This window comes from Mus caroli, unplaced genomic scaffold (genome assembly GCF_978045245.1).
Source record: "Mus caroli unplaced genomic scaffold, Mus_caroli_1 scaffold_9, whole genome shotgun sequence".
Taxonomy (NCBI): Eukaryota; Metazoa; Chordata; class Mammalia; order Rodentia; family Muridae; genus Mus; species Mus caroli.
This window is the reverse complement of record NW_028227264.1, coordinates 84,368,819-84,386,907: the sequence shown is the minus strand read 5'-3', so window position 1 is coordinate 84,386,907 and position 18,089 is coordinate 84,368,819. Positions and strand designations below refer to the sequence as shown.

Here is an 18,089-nt window from a genome sequence, read left to right as displayed (position 1 = left end):
TGCCAATCAAGTGCTGGGATTAAAGGTGTCCATTGGTGGGGATAGCATTTGTTTCCTAGAGCCTCCTGCTTGCTCTGAGGATAGCATTTGTTTCCTAGAGCCTCCTGCTTGTTCTGAGGTTAGCTTCCAAGTGAGCATGAAGGCAGCGTTCTCTCTCCCAGAGGGAGGCCCCTCCCCATCCATGGAGACAACACCATAACACCCCTGCACACATACACACACACCTCCCTTTAAACACAGGACGCCTACACTGGTTCATGTCTCCCTTTAAAGAGATTTTTTTCCCCGTTATGATACTCAGGGGGACGTAAGCAAAACCACATAAAACCCAAGCCAGGACAATAAACTGCACCACTCTCTCAAGAGAAAAATGCCAACGTGTAGCGACAGAAGGCAGACAGGAGTTACTTCTCCCTTTTAGTCAATTTCATACGTTTTCCACCCAGAAGAAGAGAAAACACGTCATCACACAACAATAATGCCAAGCTGGATATTTTGGGATGAACACATACATACAATCAAAGATAGCATTTATGTTTCAAAATCTTACTACCATAAAACTCTGAGGTTATTTTTACTATGTTTGAATGCTGAGTCTTAGTTCCTCCAAGGACACTAACTGTGGTGGGCCTTAGGAGAATGGTATTTATTTATTTATTTACCTCGTCTTTCCTCCCCCTTTCCATCATTCCAGCCCTGTGATTAATTTCATCTTCCAATTAGGTGAACTCCTGTGGATACATGAACTGGCAGGTCATGGCCTGACAACAGGAGGATTATGACATACTAAAATGGTATGAGTGTGTGTATAAAAGATGAAATACATTTCAATTATTTTATCCTTCTAACTATTGCTGTTTTTGGTTAATATCAGCATCACTTAACAAAAAGAACTACCCAGAAACTTGGCTCTATGAAAGCTTCAACCTTTAAAGGCAGGGCTTAAGTTTTACTCAGAGTTCTGGCAAAGATAGGGAGGGCTACACTGCTGCAGCACTAGCCAGACCCACAGGGCGCAGACACCGGCTCTGATGGGATTCCTGGTTCCTTCTGCACCATATTTCAAGTCCAGTACTGATAGTCAGGTTTGAAGCTTGATGGCTGGAGGGGCTAATTTTTATGGCCTCAAAGCCTTCTAAACATCTACGTTAATATCCATAGATAGCATTCCTTAGGGAAGATAATTGCTTCAGGGAAGCTTCTCTCTCTAATAAATGGTGGAGAATGCAGAAACTCTTGGCTGCTCAAGGCGCTGAGAAAAAGGAACAGCTGAACTCAGCCCAAAACCACAGGACACTTGTATCACTATCTCTAAGCCTCAAGGAATCCAGGGAAGAACACAAGAGCAGATGGACATAAAATTCCATTTTCTTGGCATTACACAGCAGCTGCAATCATGAACTTATGCAGTTGCCTGCATTGTTCAGGAACAAGAACGGGCCTGTCAAAGGGGAGGGATTCACGGGGGCTGGCGTTGTGCATTGTTGCTAAACTACTGACTGCTCAGAGGTTCTGGGAAAAGGAGGAGTCAGTGACTTCAGTTGTTCTCCCCGGCCCCCGTGAATCCACCAAACTTTAATCCACGGCCACACAGATAAGCCCCAGTTAAACACAGTAGATCACAAAACAATAGACAGTATGTGGGTGGGGAAGGGATCTGTAGAGAAGGGCTACTGACAGAGATGGGAGGGAGAAAAGAGAAGAGAAGAGAAACTGTAACACATATGTCCTCGTATGCAATTGTCAGATCTGCAAGGAGGCGAGCAAGACAGGTCACCAGAGCCACGCATGCATGCCAGCTATGGCAGAACCCTCTGCTCAATTCCACAAGCTGGCTGCTATGTGAGGACTTGGCTGCTCATGAGGAGAACTTGTCATTTTTCTAAAGACGCTAGAAATCCACATTCTCATCTGAAACGTCTACATCCTAAATGCTGCCAAGGGATTAGCGAGCACCTTTCAAAATGAGAACAAAAATATAAACAAAAATACTACATGGGACAAACCAAATAAACCATAGCTATGGGCAAAATTCTGCTTCCATGCTGATAAATCCACACCCTTTAGCTGTGTGTCTAGACCAGGAAGGAAGAAGGGAGCAGTGTAGGGAAGAAGAGGCTCTGCAGGGATAAAGACCACGCTCTTTCCTGGGGCCTCCCCACAACACTTGGTTCCTGCACCTTCCCAAGCAACACAAAAAGCAATGCCTTCATCTCCTAAGCCCCACCCTGGCTACCAGAGCTTCTCCACTGGAGCTGTTGACTAACTCAGTCAACAGCTCCAAAAATGTATTAACCCAGGGGTTGGAGAGATAGGTCAGCAGTTAATAACACTAGCTGCTTTTGCAGAGAAACTGGCTTTGATTCCCAGTACCCACAGAGGGGCTCTCAATTGTTTGTAACTCTAGTTCCAGGAGATCTGACAGGCTCTTTTGCGACCCCACCCCCACCCCCCCCAGCATCTGACATGCACATGGGGCATAGACATACATGCAGCCAAAAGACTCAAACAAAAAATAATTAAAAATGAATTAATGTAGTCAACAAACATTTATATAAAGACAGACTTTTGATTTTTAAATCCCATTTCCTCATGAAACTTACCTTCTTGCAAACAAAGGGAAAAAAACCCAGACCTAAGGAACAGAGATGCATAGGAGGGAAATGTAGAAGCCCATGCTTCATACGGCACTGCACAGGCTGCACAGAGGAGAACAGACCTGAGCAAGACCTGGAGGTGCGGTCAGGGATGGGAGGGGAAGACAGCAGCTCTCTGAAGGAGGTGTGCTCCACACTGAGACACTCAACACGAGGTCACGTGTTTGACAAGTAGTGAAGAGGCTGGTGGTACCGGCAGAGAGACACAGTGCACACAAACCGCAGTGAGAACCTTGGTTTTCAGTCACTAGACAGTTTCAAGCAACTAATATTGTCTGACTCATATTTTACAGGGATCCCAGTGCCTGCTGAGCTGAGAATGTAATGAAAAGTCCCAAGGTGGAATCAACAAGGTCAGTTAGACGGTGCTGATTTAAACCGTACCAGAGAGCCAGACCTGTGACTTGGTGGTGGAGCACTAGCTTGTCGTGCGAGAAGTCATGGTTCTGTCACTGGTACCAGACAAAGGGGGAAGGATTTTGGACAGAGCCAAAGTTTCAGCGTGGTGCCAGTTAAAGCAGAAGGCATAACAAAATGACGAGTGCATTATGAAGATCTAGCCATAGCTGTCAGGTGCTATCCAGTAAAAAGGATGACTACTATGTATGATTTCACATACAGACAGGAAGAAGCTAGGAGAGGGTGCAGGGCAGTGAACAGTTGCATTGGGGAAGACGAACAGTCTGGAGATAAACTGGACACAGTCAGACACACCTGCATCCCAGCCCCCTCAAGGCTGTGGCCAGCCTGTGGGTTTGAAGATCAGCCTAGGCTATCCAGTGAAACCTGTGTAAAAGAGGCTGTGCAGCAGTGAGTGGACTGATGGCCACTGGTTCTCATACGCTAAATGGCTAGAACGTTAGTTCCATGTTGTGTACATTGTCTCCCGAGTGAGGATGATGCTGTTTCCTCTGAAGCCAGTTGTAGTGCTATGTACCTATAGTCTCAGCGCTGGGGAATTCTGAGTTCAGTGTCAGCTTGGAACTGAGAAAATTCCATTCTGAAGTGCAAGTACAAAGGCTGTTCCATGTGTAGAGGTGCTATGGAGGAGGCAGAAGGAGTAGTAAGTTTCTTTTCAATTATGGTCTTTTTGTGAGCAGACTTTACATGCATTTCACTGAGTGCTTATAGTCATAAACCTTACTGTCTAAACGTTAGCTAAACCCTAGTCTATACAAATACAGTCCAGATTAGGTAGAGAGAAAAAAAATCTTCAAGTCTGGTTTGTGGTTCATGCACCTTAAGAAAAATTGAAACCATACAATTTATATAATAAGAAGACTATTACCAGCAGACCTAAGCCGCACAACAACATTTTGACAAGGGGAAGAATACTCAGGCGTGATGCCTTGTGCTCAAGAAACAGCCTGTGTGACAGTGCTCCAGCATCTGAGATCACTGTAGTCAGATAAGTATGGACTCTACAAACTACTGTGAAGACTGTCAGACATTATCCAGGGTTCTGGCCACTTCTGACTCTGCCCCTCCTACCTCTCTAAAGCAGCCCCTAAGACACCTCTGGATACTTCTGTATCTAGCCTGAAAGCTACAGATCCAAAGCTGAAAGTCAGTCAGTTAAACACATTAAACATGCACCTCTCCACTGATGTTTAGAATGATGAAAACACACCAGTTATCAAGGGGCTCTATGCTCAGAGACACGGGAGAAAGCAGTAGAAAATTCACATTTAGCTGCTTGTAGTGGTACAGGCTTTAACGCTGTACTTAGGAGGCTGAGGCAGGTGGATCTCTGTGAATGTGAGGCCAGCCTAACCTAAATGTGAGGTTTAGGCTAGGGCTACAAAGTAAGATCCTGTTTAAAAATCAAACAAACAAAAGCTTAGATAGTGTCTCCTTTTGATAAAGGACTGTATCTGAGAACTCAGCAAGCCTGACTGGCTACATCTCCATGTGGCATGCATCTCGATTCTACGAGTGTACTTTGTTTAAAAGCGACTAATTGCAGAAAGCCGTTTCCAGTCCATTAAATACATTTATTTTGACACAATAAAGACTGCTGTAAAATTAACTGTGTCCCAAAGCCGGGATGGAAGCTCCACACAATTCTTGGTTTTAGATTCCAATAAAGGATTACAGGTTACCTTGGTGCATTAATCAGAATCCACTTACATTTTTGACAATGGGACTTGGGCCAACTGGATGAAGAGTGATTACTTCTGCCAATACTAGCAACTGTTGTGAATAAACGCATCCTAGAGAAGCAGAGTGAAGCCCTGGGCACGCTGAGTGGCAGAGGGTACAGTAAATGAGCAATCCTTTCAGATGCCACCTTTCCAAGTTTGATCAGACTAGTTTAAAGTGCTGCCAAGTGCTCTGAGCTCTGAGAGTCACCTTATTGTACTGCCTTATTGATAAAGCATTTTATCCACTGTCACTTCCACAGGGGCCCCTGGAAGGAAGAACACTTTAAATAGCAAAAATTTTCCTCTTGAGAGGATGTACTGAAAGCAAAACAGGCACTGTATGAAGGGGGTGAAATTTATCTGAAAACACGAATTTATGCTTGTAAAGAGCCATATTTCAAACAGTAAGGAGCCATGTTTCAAACACAAGACTTTACATTAGTAATGACTCTGGCCAAGCCTAAGAGCTGAGAAAGACACCATTAAGGCTACAAAGCCAAAGTACAAATCCATCCATGGCAGAGAGCTCAGACAGTAACCGTGTCAGACATCAACAACACGGATTGAAACAAAAAGTCCCCTCCTGGGGCCTAACATCACCTCTGATAAAATTTAGTGTCCTACAATAGTGAGAGAGACGCAGTGTTCCTGTGCTTTCTCTGAGCTCCTGCTTGTTGTGGTAGCATTCTGTACTTTCTAATCATGTGACTATGATAATTAAAGATACCATCTTAGATAAAATCAATCATATACACTGAAATGTAAAGATGCCAACATCTGTGAGCTCTTATGAGTTCTCTACCTGCCCTGGAATTTGAGAAATAGTTTATGTCATCTCCATCTTCCTTTAAAATGGCAAGACTCTTAGCTGATGTGCTGGGGTGTGCTTACAGTCTCAGCTACTGGGTAAGTTAGGGTGGAAGGGTCACCCGAGTCTATGAATTTGAGACCAGCCTATGCAACACAGTGAGTACCTGCCTCTACCTCCAAACACACCCCCAACAAAAAGAGGGACTTTTAAACAACTTTATGTTTAAGCTTCAAACAAAAAGACACAAACTGTTAAAATGATTTGGAAATGCAGTTTATAGACTTATTCAAAACGAGAGCTTGTGAGACTGATGCAGAATACTGACTTAAGGAAGTATAATTCCTCTATTTTATATTTAAACTCTCGACAGAGATTTTCAAGCCACAGCATCTAAGTGACAGTAGTCGATAAAATTCACTGCCCAAGAGCCACTGCTAGCATTCCTTTCCCCCACAAGAGCCTCTGTTTCTTAGGTAACACTCTGTAAGATCATGGTGAAGCTGAGAGAATTAGGATGTTAAAAATAACACTATATGCACTCAAACCTAGTTTGTTCAGATACAGGCTATGTTGTTCCTGCTGACTGGAGATTGGTAATTTTTCACTTTATGGAAATTTATTATTTTCACGTCAATAGAACACAGTCTACTCTTGATTTTACAGATGGTGATTTTCTATTCTTGGTTACCTACTTCATGACCCATATCATTCTCTAGAAGAAGGCCAGTAAAAAACAGCTCGGCATTTCATTGACAATGCTCACAATGAAGGTAATCAGTAACGGGACCCAGTAAAAATTCAGCTCCAATGACTGTTAGCAATGAGAAGACATCTCTAGCTGGCTAGGATGAGAAGGAGGGGGAAGGATGGGAGGATTGGAAGAGAGGGGGAAGCTGCTTTAAGGAAATGGCGATGTCTTTCCTTGGTACATACCAACTTAGAGACATCACAGAATTTCAGGTTTGTTCCTTCAAGTCACCAAAACACCCGTTAAAAACCCAAGTTCCCACATGTATGTTTGATTATAATTCAGTGCAGAGCCAGCTCCTTTCCTTTTGGAGTTGCAACACTTTTGGTACTTTCGAGAGGTTTAATGCAAGGGTACTGAAAATGACTGAAACATCAAAAAACCAACTTAAAAACCTGGTGTCAGCTGCATGTTCTGAGGCTCACGGAAAGGAAGGCAAACAGTAACACTCTTTCAAATTGATTAACAGCATCTAAAATCGTCACCACACACTTGCTTCTTGAAAGAGGGTAATGCACTTGTTGAAAGACTCATGCTTCTTCAATCATGTGAAGTTACTCTAAGGGACTGTTTGAAGCTGTCTCTAAAAACTCCAGGAGATGGAAAACTTACAAATTCCCAAGAGAAAGCACTGGGCAATGAGAGCCAAAGAAAGACGACAAACCACTCCCTGAAAGGCACAGCTGCTTAAGCGAACAGAAACGTAGTACTATACTTTGGTTTTGCGTTTTTGTATTCTTCAGTGTCCGTGTCCTCGTCCTCTGAGTACCAATTATCTCCTCTTCCTCCAGCCAAGAGGCCCCTGGCCGCCAAGAGTCCTGCAGCGTTTCCATAGCCAGTGTATTTCAGCAGGCTATCCACTGCAAAAACACAATAGGGTTTTAGATAGGGATCCTAAGTACTTACCATCACCACCCACTCACCAGCACAGAGGAGGTGGGGGTCCTGCCATGGCAGGAACGCTTTAAGCATAAAGTGGCTAAACAGAACTACATACAAATGCTCCTAGCTGCTATGAAGATGAAGAAACTGTCTTTAGGTATTAGGAATTCTGAAATTACTCTTCTGTACACACTTTGACAAATGTAGAGCCTCTGTGCTCCTACAGTAAGAGTCATGTATTAACGTTTTGATCTCTCATCTTATTTTTTAAAACTAAAGATAATGAAAGTCAGGTTGAGATTTTTGCATGAGTGGCATGAACAACCTTAATTTTTTTTTAATCCTTAAGGGAATAGGAAGAAAAATATGTAAGAAATAATAACACTTAAGGATATTAGCAAATAGGAAAGGCTAAAGTACCAGTCAGCGGATGGGGCAGGCTGGGGAGATGACTTGTGACACAGGCATGAAGACCAGCGCTCAGACCCCAGAACCCATGTAGAAGCTGGGTGGATACTTGCAAAACAGAGACAGGACGTCCTAGGTATTGGCAAGCTCTGAGTTCAACTGAGAGACCCTGCCTCAATAAATAAAGCGGAGAGCCATTGAGGAAGACACCCAAAATCAACTTTGGGCCTTCATATGTACACATACATGTGGACCTAACACACATTAACATAAAAAGTTAGCAACAACATATAAACATAGGAAATCACTGTGTCAGACTGGCTAGATTTTAATACTATCAGCATTACTAGCTGGCTGAACTTGGATAAAATATTTTATAGCTCTACCCCAATTCTGATCTGTATGGAATAAGATGGAATAAGAACTACCTACCTCCCACTGAGTATTTTAGAAAACTTTGCAGCAAAAAGTCAGTTCTCATTCCTTTACCTTTGGTGAATACTACATTAAACTATTTTTTGTTAGATCTCTCTCTCTCTCGCACACACACACACACACACATACATACACACACACCCAGAGTCTGAGGGATGAATACATGATACAGGTCTTCTGTTAAGTATGACCCTACTGACAAGAGTAACATCCTTTAAATGAGCTGACACAAAAATCTTTGCAAAGAAACCTTGCACTGTAGAGATGTGTGTACATGAATGTGTACATGAGTACATTCGTGTGTGTGTGTGTGTGTGTGAGAGAGAGAGAGAGAGAGTGAGAGAGAGAGAGACATAAACTTTTAAGGAATATACTGAACAATTATAGGCAACTTTATATAAGTGTACTTTGTTTTCTTCAGGCACATTTCAAGGTGCACAATTATGTATAAACAAAAAGATTAAAATCTTTACTGAAGGCTTTGAGTAGTATGTTCATAAAATGACATGCTAAGGTCAAGTGTAGAAAACACACTATACATTTATCCATGTATAAAGCCAAGATAAAACCTACATTTGAAAGCACCACAACTTATACCATTCACCTAAAAAAATGCTAGAAAAATTCAGAGAAGCACACACAGATGCTAAGAAGGAGGAAGGGGAAAATATGTGTGGACTTCAGCTGGGACAGAGGATCATACTGAGGGAGGAGAGAGAGAAAAGCAACTCTAAGAATGTTTGAAAACAACCATAAGCTTACTTACAAGTACATATTGTGTGTGTGTGTGTGTATGCACACATGTGTTGTTTGCATGGAGTTATGTCACATATGGTGTTAATGCTCCCTACCAAGTGACTAACAGACTAACAGAAACCCCAGTGACAGGCATGGGAAACCCCTATTTAAGTTGTTGGTCAGGAAGGGTCCAATACAGGCCATTGCCACTGCCCTTGGTTGCTCCCCAGAACTTGAAAGTAAGACCCTACTACTGAGGATACCACACACTTGAGACACAGGACTTGGAGGCATCAAGCTGGAAGTGCCCTGGGAAGCTCCTCTCTTAGGACTAACTTTCCCAGGATCTGAAGGTGTATAAAAGCTGCCAAGGGACAAAAGCAAGCAGCAGTCCAAGCCAGCATGGAGCCTATGACTGCCTGTCAAGAGAGTCCCAGTGGTGCAACAGTAACCCTTCTATCCTGAGGCTAACCGAGAGCTGTCTAAGCCTGGGTAACTATTGTTGGCTGGAGAGGTCACGGACCCCACAGGAGATACCACCACTGCCATTTCCCTAATGGAACCTAATCTCTAACTGCATTCTAAATAATTACCCTGATGCCCACAGATAAATAGAGCCTCATCCCTCGTCAAAGAAGCAGATGGAGGCTACTACAGAGGCCCGCCTGTGACTGGTCAACACACCGGGAATAAATGGCAGAGAGTCCACAGTCCCATCCAGCACATCTACAAAGAGCACTTACACCTAAGACTCAAAGCACTGTGGAAGGTGGGGTAGAAAGACTGTGAGAGCCAGAGTCCCAGGGTATTTGCTACTAGACAGTTTTGCAGGCACAAAGGGGATGCTGCACCCATTAAATCTCTAGTGTAGTTTCTTAAATAAGGCCTGCATGATGACACCATCAGTCAATACGCCAACATGGATGGGGGAAATTTCCAAAGCCCCCCCCCCCCCCAGGTGAAGAGTGCCAGGCACTGGGTGGCTGCTGAGAAAGGAGGAATCCGCTTTATCCAGTGATGAGCTCCCTGAGGCTATCCAATCCCAAGGGAGCCTCTAGACACAGGCACATAACAGCAAACTAAATCAATTCAGCAGGGTGTGTGTGTCTACATAATTATATTAGAAGAAGGCAGGAATTTGAGAAAAGAGGGCATGGAGAAGTTGGCATGGTGCTCGTTGGAAATAATATTCATGTATAAATTTAAAAAAACCTAAAATTAGCCTTTTATTATAAAGGGCTAAAATAGAGAAAGAGATAAGGAGATAAGTCTAGTCAGAGTATGTAAATATAAAGAGCCTGGGAAACATGAATAAAGCTTTTGAAGTGTTTTGAAGTGTTTAACTGAGAGCACCCCTTTGATAGAGAAAATAGCCACTCCAGGGACACATGAAGCTACCCCTCGCTCAAGGACTATAAAAACTGGCTCCAGTTGTGTAAAATGAAACATGGGCTGGTAAGACCAAGAGATTAAACGAGAGTCATACTCAGATCCCACGCTGGCCTGGGCCCCACTTCCTCCTTCCTAGGTCTCCAGAATGCTGAGATCACAGGCAGGTCCTCCACACTCAGCGTACACTCGTCATTCTAACCTTAAAACCTATCAGTAACTGTACTCCTCAGTGCTACCAGCAAACACTATGCAAGTATTTAGTGAGGGATAGTAATCTGAACCCTTAATAAATCTGATACGCTGTCTCTTGTTGCCAGTGCCTTAAGATGCAGAGATTCAAGTAAGTTAGGAAATGCATAATGAAGGGAACAAATGTCTAGAGTATATATGTATCCTTAATACGCAGAGGCCAGACATGATTGTAATGGTCAGATACAAATCCACTCATGATCAAGGAACACAAATCTAAGCCCTCAGAACACTAATGCCTAGTTAATAATGACCCCTGAGATTTTAATGAAAGAATATTTACTACTCTTTTACTGGAACATATGTCAATTCTGAGATAAATGGGTTACAGAGATGATTTAAGACATATTAATGCTCCAAAAATAAAGTCAAATAAAATGTTGTTAAAATTTTAAACAACAAGATACTGGGAAGCAGAGAAGGGAGTTAAATGGAATATAAACTCCTAGCAGCGAGGCGTGCGGGAGAAGCCTTTGCTACCCTTCCAGTGTGCTGCTAAATATCCCACTGACACCCTGCTGGACACTGTGTAGGGAAGAAAGGAAAACTGACCGAACCTGGCTAACTAAAAACGGAAAGATTTTCTGGTGGTGCTACATATGTGCACTCATGGGCTCACACAGGATGCCTGTTCTCTGTCATGGTAACTGTCAGTTATTACCTGAAGATGCTGCTGAAATCAGATGATTCCCCAAGGCTGACATTATAAGGATACAGAGAGAGAACGTAGCCACACAGTGGGTGCTGGCGAGACACACCCTGGCAGGCAGGGTTGAAAGCCTACACAGACATTAGTTCTATTGTTTTACCACAAAGCAGGGCTTCCATCCCTTTACTGAGAGGAAGGCACACCCAGAGACCATTCTCCCTTCTCAGTAGGAACCTTTCCATCCAGTTAAACTCTACGCCTTCTAGATCCAGCAGCTCCTCTAACTAGTACTGTTTTTTAGACCTGTATCTTCCCATTTCTGCTTCTATCCAGGCACACAAGACATCTTTTGTTCAATATGAACCTAACTATGTCACCTTCCTGGAGGGAGCCTCTCCTGCTCCCCCTAAAGGCTGGACACCAGTAGGTTGAACGGCTCCTGTCTTGCAGCCCATTCTTTCTAAAGTTATGTTCTATTGTATCCACTTCTCAGATCCTGAATTGTTTCTGTAACTACTTCCACATAAAGTGTCCCTCCCGGTTGCCACTGTAGCAAGCACAATCCTGCTTTAAGAACTTATTCCCACTGTGGGGAGACACATGCTAACTGTCCAGTGACTGAACTCCCAGGGAGCACGTTTGCTCTTTTATGTAACATTTGTGGGAGAATAACTGCCTGTAAGACACACGATCTCCAGTGTGAAGAAGCTGGATGTTGGGGATGCAAGCTCTACATCGTGACAGCACAGCCAATGGGGAAGCTTGAAACTACTCAGATGAGTCAAAATGACAGGATGAAGAAAATCAACTTTGCTGTAACAGCAAGAGAGTTCTTCAGAGATGAGTCCACGGTGCTCTTCGAAGACAAAACTTAAGTGTTCTGAGGCCATGGGGAAGGGCAGCCCAGACAGCGCTAAAGCATCAAGTTAGAAGCAGGAAGGGACGGAGTACACTGACACAGTACAACTCTACCGAGGCAAGGGACGGGAGTAGAACTTGGGCTTCCCCAGGCAAGCATGAGGAAGCCCTGCGAGCTCACACAGAGGCAATGGCAACATTCTGTCCACATTTTATAACAAACCCTAGTAGCCACCTGGCAGACAGACCAAAATAATCTGATTAGAAACAGGAGGTCTGACTATATTAGTATTTTAAGAAAATGATTTTAAAGGCATATAACATGAAGTGGTGTGGGGAAAAAAATGGAAGAAAAAATTAAAAATGGTATCTAGGAAGTAAAACCTGTAAGGTGTGATTGGTTTTACATGTACAGGAGGTAGGCAGGGTAACTGTAGATGACGTCCCTTCACACAGGGTGTGAGCAAAGGACACAGAGAGGCTGAGGAGCATGGGCCCTGGAGAAAATGCATTCCACTTCAGACAGAAGAGGGAGGCAGCCCTGAGAAACTCAGGTGCAGATGTGCGGTCCACAGGCGAAGCATGACGGGTTCATCCTGAGGCAGAAGCCAGGAGTGGAGACAGTGGTGTGCAGAGGATGACTATGGAATTCAATGTGGGGCCGGAATGAGTATCAGCAAAGGAGACTGAAAAGAACGGCTGTCAAAGGTCATCCAGGACTGCCCTAGCACAGACATATTGAGAAGTGCATGCAATATTATCAGTATTTCAAGATTCCAAGATGCAAAAGCTTTAAAAAAAAAATTAAACCCAAGCACAGAGAGGAACAACTCACAGAGGAAGGCTTCTAGGAAGACAGGAAGAAAAATATGAACGGCAAAGAAGCAGCTTAGCAGCAAGCTAGAGAGGCCAAAGGCCGGCACCCTGAGCTGGAGGGAGGCACACGGGGCACAGAGCTGCAGGGGGCACTGCCGGACAAGGCAGCTCAAGCTGAACTGATTGTAACTCACCCTACCACTTCCGTATGCGCTGCCACATACGGAAGACGTGAAATGTTTCACAAATCCCTTTCTTTTGGTTAAACTATGTAGACTGTTTTGAAGGAGCTGGAAGAGAGTATATTACTGTAAGAAGAACTGTACTGAAATGTTAGCAGGCAACACGATGAGCTTCCTTGTCTGTTTCCCTACTCACCGCATTATGGCTGCTGCGTGAGTACACTGGAGCTGTACAGATAAGGTTGTGAACCTTCATGTGGTTGTAGGGAATTGAATTTTTAGGACCTCTGCTCAATCCCTGTTCGCCTCTGGCCCTAAGATTTATTTATTATTTATTATACATAAATACACTGTAGCTGACTTCAGACATACCAGAAGAGGGTGTCAGATCCCATTACAGATGGTTGTGAGCCACCATGTGGTTGCTGGGAATTGAACTCAGGACCTTTGGAAGAGCAATCAGTGATGTTACCCGCTGAGCCATCTCTCCAGCCCTATGGCTGCTTCTTATCCATTCACTTCCTCCCCCTTACCCCCTTCCAGTTGGGTTCCCTCTCCATGAGACCAGCCTTCCCCTGCTTTCACACTGCACACATTCCATTACAGGCACCCTAAGCTCTTGGGCCCCTTCTAATAGCTCCCTTTACACATTTAGGATTCACATTTTCTCTCATTTAGACCTCACATATAAAAGAAAATATGGGTAGTATTTGTTTTTCTGAATTCAGTTTTTGTTTTTGCTTAGCATAATTTCCAGGAAGCTGACTTTGTGAAAGTAATAAAATATAGTTATGTCACAGCTCAACACAAGTTGGTAACATGAGTACACGTTAGCATTTTGGTTCCTGCTGGCTAGAGAAGTAGGCTGCCCTGGCACAGATGGGGATTTCAGACACCTAGGTGTTCCTGTCATGCCTAGTCTGTTAACACTTGGCCCTTCTTGCTTCTGACTGCTGCTTACTGCGCTACTCTGTGGTTTGAGCACAGACTACAGCACCTTCACACTGCACATAGTTTTGTGTATCTTTAAGAGAAACTTCAGCTACTGTGACTGGCATGACTTGACCTGCACATAGACCTTGCTGCTCTCCCTGCTCCCCCAGAGCCAACCCCTTAGGCGCAGTCCTAGCACTGCTGCACCAGAACACCAGCTGCAGCCTCCCCTCCCCGCTTGTCCACATCGATGGATCTATGGATCCCACAGACCATCACCTCCTAACCTCCCTCCCCCCACTCAACACCTTATCCCTCAACTGCAGGTCACACCTGCCAGAAAACCAGCTGGGTTGCTGCAGACCTCCACTCTCTGTTTCCCTAGACTCAGTCCCTCAACCTCCTCTCTGGCACAGCAACACTCCACCAGCTGTGGCCTCCCTCCTGTCCACTTCTCTTGTGGACCCCCTCAGACTATCCCTCCTGACCTCCCTCCTCTGACTCATCACTGCATCCCAGCCTCCATCACCAGCAGGCATTCCCTATGAACACACAGCCTAGCAGACCAGTAAAAGAACTAGCACACGGCCATCACACACTCTGAAAATGCAGACAGGAAACAGAAACTGAAGAACAAAACACCCACCCAACAAAGACAAATCCAGAAATCAGCACCTAGACCTATAATCACCCCAAACCCAGACACCTAGATGCCTGTGTAAGAACACAACAACAACCAGGGCAATCCATCTCTACTAAGGCCCTGCAATGCTACAACAGCAGGACCAGAATATTCCAACACAGGAGAAGCACAGGAAAAAGACCTTCAGATAACAGAGGTCCTTAAAGAGTAAATGAATAAATCCATTAAAGAAATCCAGGAAAAGACAAACAATTGGAGGAAATGAATAAATCCTTCAAAGAAAGCAAGAAAAAATAAACATCTGCATGTGCTTTGCCATGGGGAGGTCAAACCGGTGCCAGCATGGAGCCTTCCCCACTACACTCTTGTCTCTTTGGAGCAGGAAGGTACTTTGCAGGCTAGGGGAGAGAAATATGGACACCACACAGCCACAGCCTTTGATCGACAAGATGTGCTGGGAAATGGTGGTACAGAACATTCAGGAGCAGCTGACCAATTCTGATTTGAGGCCCACTCCCTGAGTGGGAGCTCATGCCCGACACTGCCTGGAGCCAGGAACCAAAACCTGGCTAGCCCAGAGAGCTCGGTAGAACCAGATATGACTGGCAGAAATCAATCAATCCATCAATCCTATGATTCCTAATGGCATTCTGCTATACTCAGAGATCAGGCCTTTGTCTAGTTGTCAGCACAGAGGCATCCTCTAGCAGACAACAGGAGCAGATGTAGAGGCCCACAGCCAGATATTATGGGGAGAGCCTAAATGGGGAGGTCCTCACTGGGTGTTTCCCCTCACCATTTGGGGAGTCCCAGAGGAAAAGGGGATGGAGGACACCAGGAGATCATGGTGTCCAGAGAGACTTAGGTGGCAAGCACGGGGCCTACAGGCGTCTGCACCAGGTCCTCTGTGTACGTGCTGTGGCTGTGAGCTTGGTGTTTGTGTAGGACTCCTCACTGTGGGAGCGGGTGTGTCTCTGACTCTCCTGCCTGCTCCTGAGACTCTTTCCTCCAGTTGGGCTGCCTGGTCCAGACTTGACATGAAGGCTTCTGCCTTGTCTTACTGTTTGTTTTGTCATGGCTGGTTGTCATCTCTTGGAGGTCTGCTCTTTTCTAATGGGAGATGGAAGGGGAGTGAATGTGAGGGGGAGGGGAAGAGGTAGGGGCAGGGAGTGGTGGAGGGAGGAGCGACTGTGGTTGGGATGTACTATATGAGAGAAGAATCTATTTCTAATAAGAAGTAGGAAGTTACTTGCTGGTCAACAGCTCCTTAGTCGCAGCACTGAGTTGCACCTGAACAGCAGTGCCTCCTCACCAATCCCTGCAGCCCTCAGTTCTCAAGCAACAAACTGCAAAGGATAATTTTCACCTGTCACTTCACATGGACACTGCAGGTATTTTCATCACTAAGGGCTTGGCTGCTGCAGGTATTTGCATAAGTAAATAACATGAGGGTGAAAATCCTGACTGTTTTGTATACTTCTGTGTGTAGTGTAAAAATACTCATCACATTCATTCATTCATTCACTTATTATTTTAACTATCATATGTGCTTGCACACATATGGAGGTCAGAGGTCACCTGCAGTAGTTGGCTCTCTATGTATGGAACCTAGATCTGGGTCAAATGCAGATGGTGAAGCCCAAGAGCAGGAACCCATCCGTATCCACTGCGCCATCTCACCCACCCTTGAATAAATGGGTTTTATTCCAAGAATACATTTATACAATTCTAATAAGATTGGAAAGAAAATCACGTGATTACACTAAGAAATTTCAAATTTTAATTGAAAAAAATCCAAAATCCAAAAACAAAAACCAAGCAACACAAACATTACTGAGCTGAGCTAGGCTAGGTCTGAGTTCAGTTGTATTAGGAAACTTCCCAAGTACTATATATTCTAGGAAGAACAATGCCAACTACCTCAAATGAAAATAACCACAGAATTCACTTGCAAAGTATGTGCTGCATTTGCTAAGCACTGACTCACCAGTAAGGTGGCACTGTCCTTAGATACATACTCATTGCATATAAAGTTTGCAAGACCAATGGGCCTCTCTTCCCACTGATGGCCAACTCAATCTTTTTCAAATCATGGAAGGAGTTATGTTCAAGAAGAAGCTGAAGTGAAGCCATGTTACCAGTGGAGTGTCCTTAGTGGGTCAGGCAGTGGTTTGAAAGGGGGCCAAGCACCTGACACCTGTCACTGCTAACAACCATTATCAACATTATAATAACACTTAAATTATGTTGCTAATAATGTGCCATCTTTATAGGAACTTAACTGGTTAAACTAAAAAGTCAGAAACAAGGTTTAAGGATACAGAAGATTTAAGATTTTGAGGGCTAGGAATATAGCACAGTGGTAGGGCAATTGGCTAGCATGGATGCGACCCTAAGTTCAACGAGAGAGAGAGAGAGAGAGAGAGAGAGAGAGAGAGAGAGAGAGAGAGAGAGAGAAAGAGAAAGAGAGAGAGGTTTTGAAAGGAGTGTTTTTCATCTCTTAACTATCTCATAAAACTGGGGTTCATCAAAAAATGAAATAACAATCAACTTAGATGTGATTTCTATACAAAGATACTATACAAAGAAGAAATATTACTTGTTATCTCAAGGGCAAAGGCCACACCTTAACAGACTTGTGGACATCCATCAAGTATATCCCATGAGAAACATTCTGTGACCACAGACTGAAGAGTCAGTGAGGAAACCGAACTTTTCCTGGGGTGTTGAGAGGAAGCAGAAGCAGGACCGTACTGGTCACTGAGAGTAGCACCTGGATTAAGACAGGCGTCTGACAATGGCTCCCAAGCCGGAGACACTACAAGGTCTGGGGTAAGCACACACAGGCAAAGGTTAGATGCTTGTGTGTTTGGAAAAGTATGTGTCTGCATGCCCTGGGGAGGTGGGGAACACATAACAATGATTACGATTACTACTTCTGGTCATCTGCGTAGCCACTCTTAACAGCAGCAGGTAAGTAGTCAGGCCTGCAAAGACTGCAATAAAATGCTATACCCAACAGGAAATTTTCTTAAATTTCCTCCCAAAGATAAAAAACATAAGGCAAAGAGAGTTTAACCTACCTCTCTCTTTGCAAAGGACAAAAAGGAACTCAGCAGCAATCTGCTTGACTCCGAGGTCAACATGTGTCATGAGACGCACCAGCTTATTTCTCACGGTTGAGCCGACTTCTGGTCGATTTGTCACATCCCTCAAAGGCGGTAAAACCTGATTGCAAAGGTGAAAGAAGCCGTCATCAATGGAGGGTGCTGGGATACGCGAGAGTGGCACGAGGCAATGGCCAATCTTACAAGGAATTATAACTAAGTTTTTAGCATGAGTAACAAATAGAAATAACTGTGAGCTTCCAAATAACATGAAATAAACCACCATCATAACCAGCAACATCCAGACCTCAGAAAATCTCATGTGTGTACTAAGGTTCTGTGTGGATAGAAACATGTCTTCCCTGTGCTACCTGGCTATTGCAGCACCTGAAGTGTTTCTGGTGCCTAGCAAAAATTAATTTGAAGTCCGTGTCACA

At 44.2% G+C, this 18,089-nt stretch overlaps 1 protein-coding gene across 6 annotated transcripts in view; it reads right to left on the bottom strand.

Moving 5' to 3' along the window:
* Positions 1-18,089, bottom strand: part of Ric8b (RIC8 guanine nucleotide exchange factor B) — a 98,707-nt gene that overhangs the window by 17,108 nt on the left and 63,510 nt on the right. For all 6 annotated transcript variants that reach the window (XR_003837771.2, XR_003837770.2, XR_003837772.2 and 3 more), the window contains exons 7-8: positions 17,629-17,773; positions 7,076-7,220 (exon numbers count right to left, since the gene is read on the bottom strand). Coding sequence is in view for 3 of the 6 variants with exons in the window: in XM_021173650.2 (XP_021029309.1) it covers positions 7,076-7,220; positions 17,629-17,773 (290 nt within the window). In the remaining 3 variants the exon portion in view is untranslated. The remainder of the gene's footprint in view (positions 1-7,075; positions 7,221-17,628; positions 17,774-18,089) is intronic.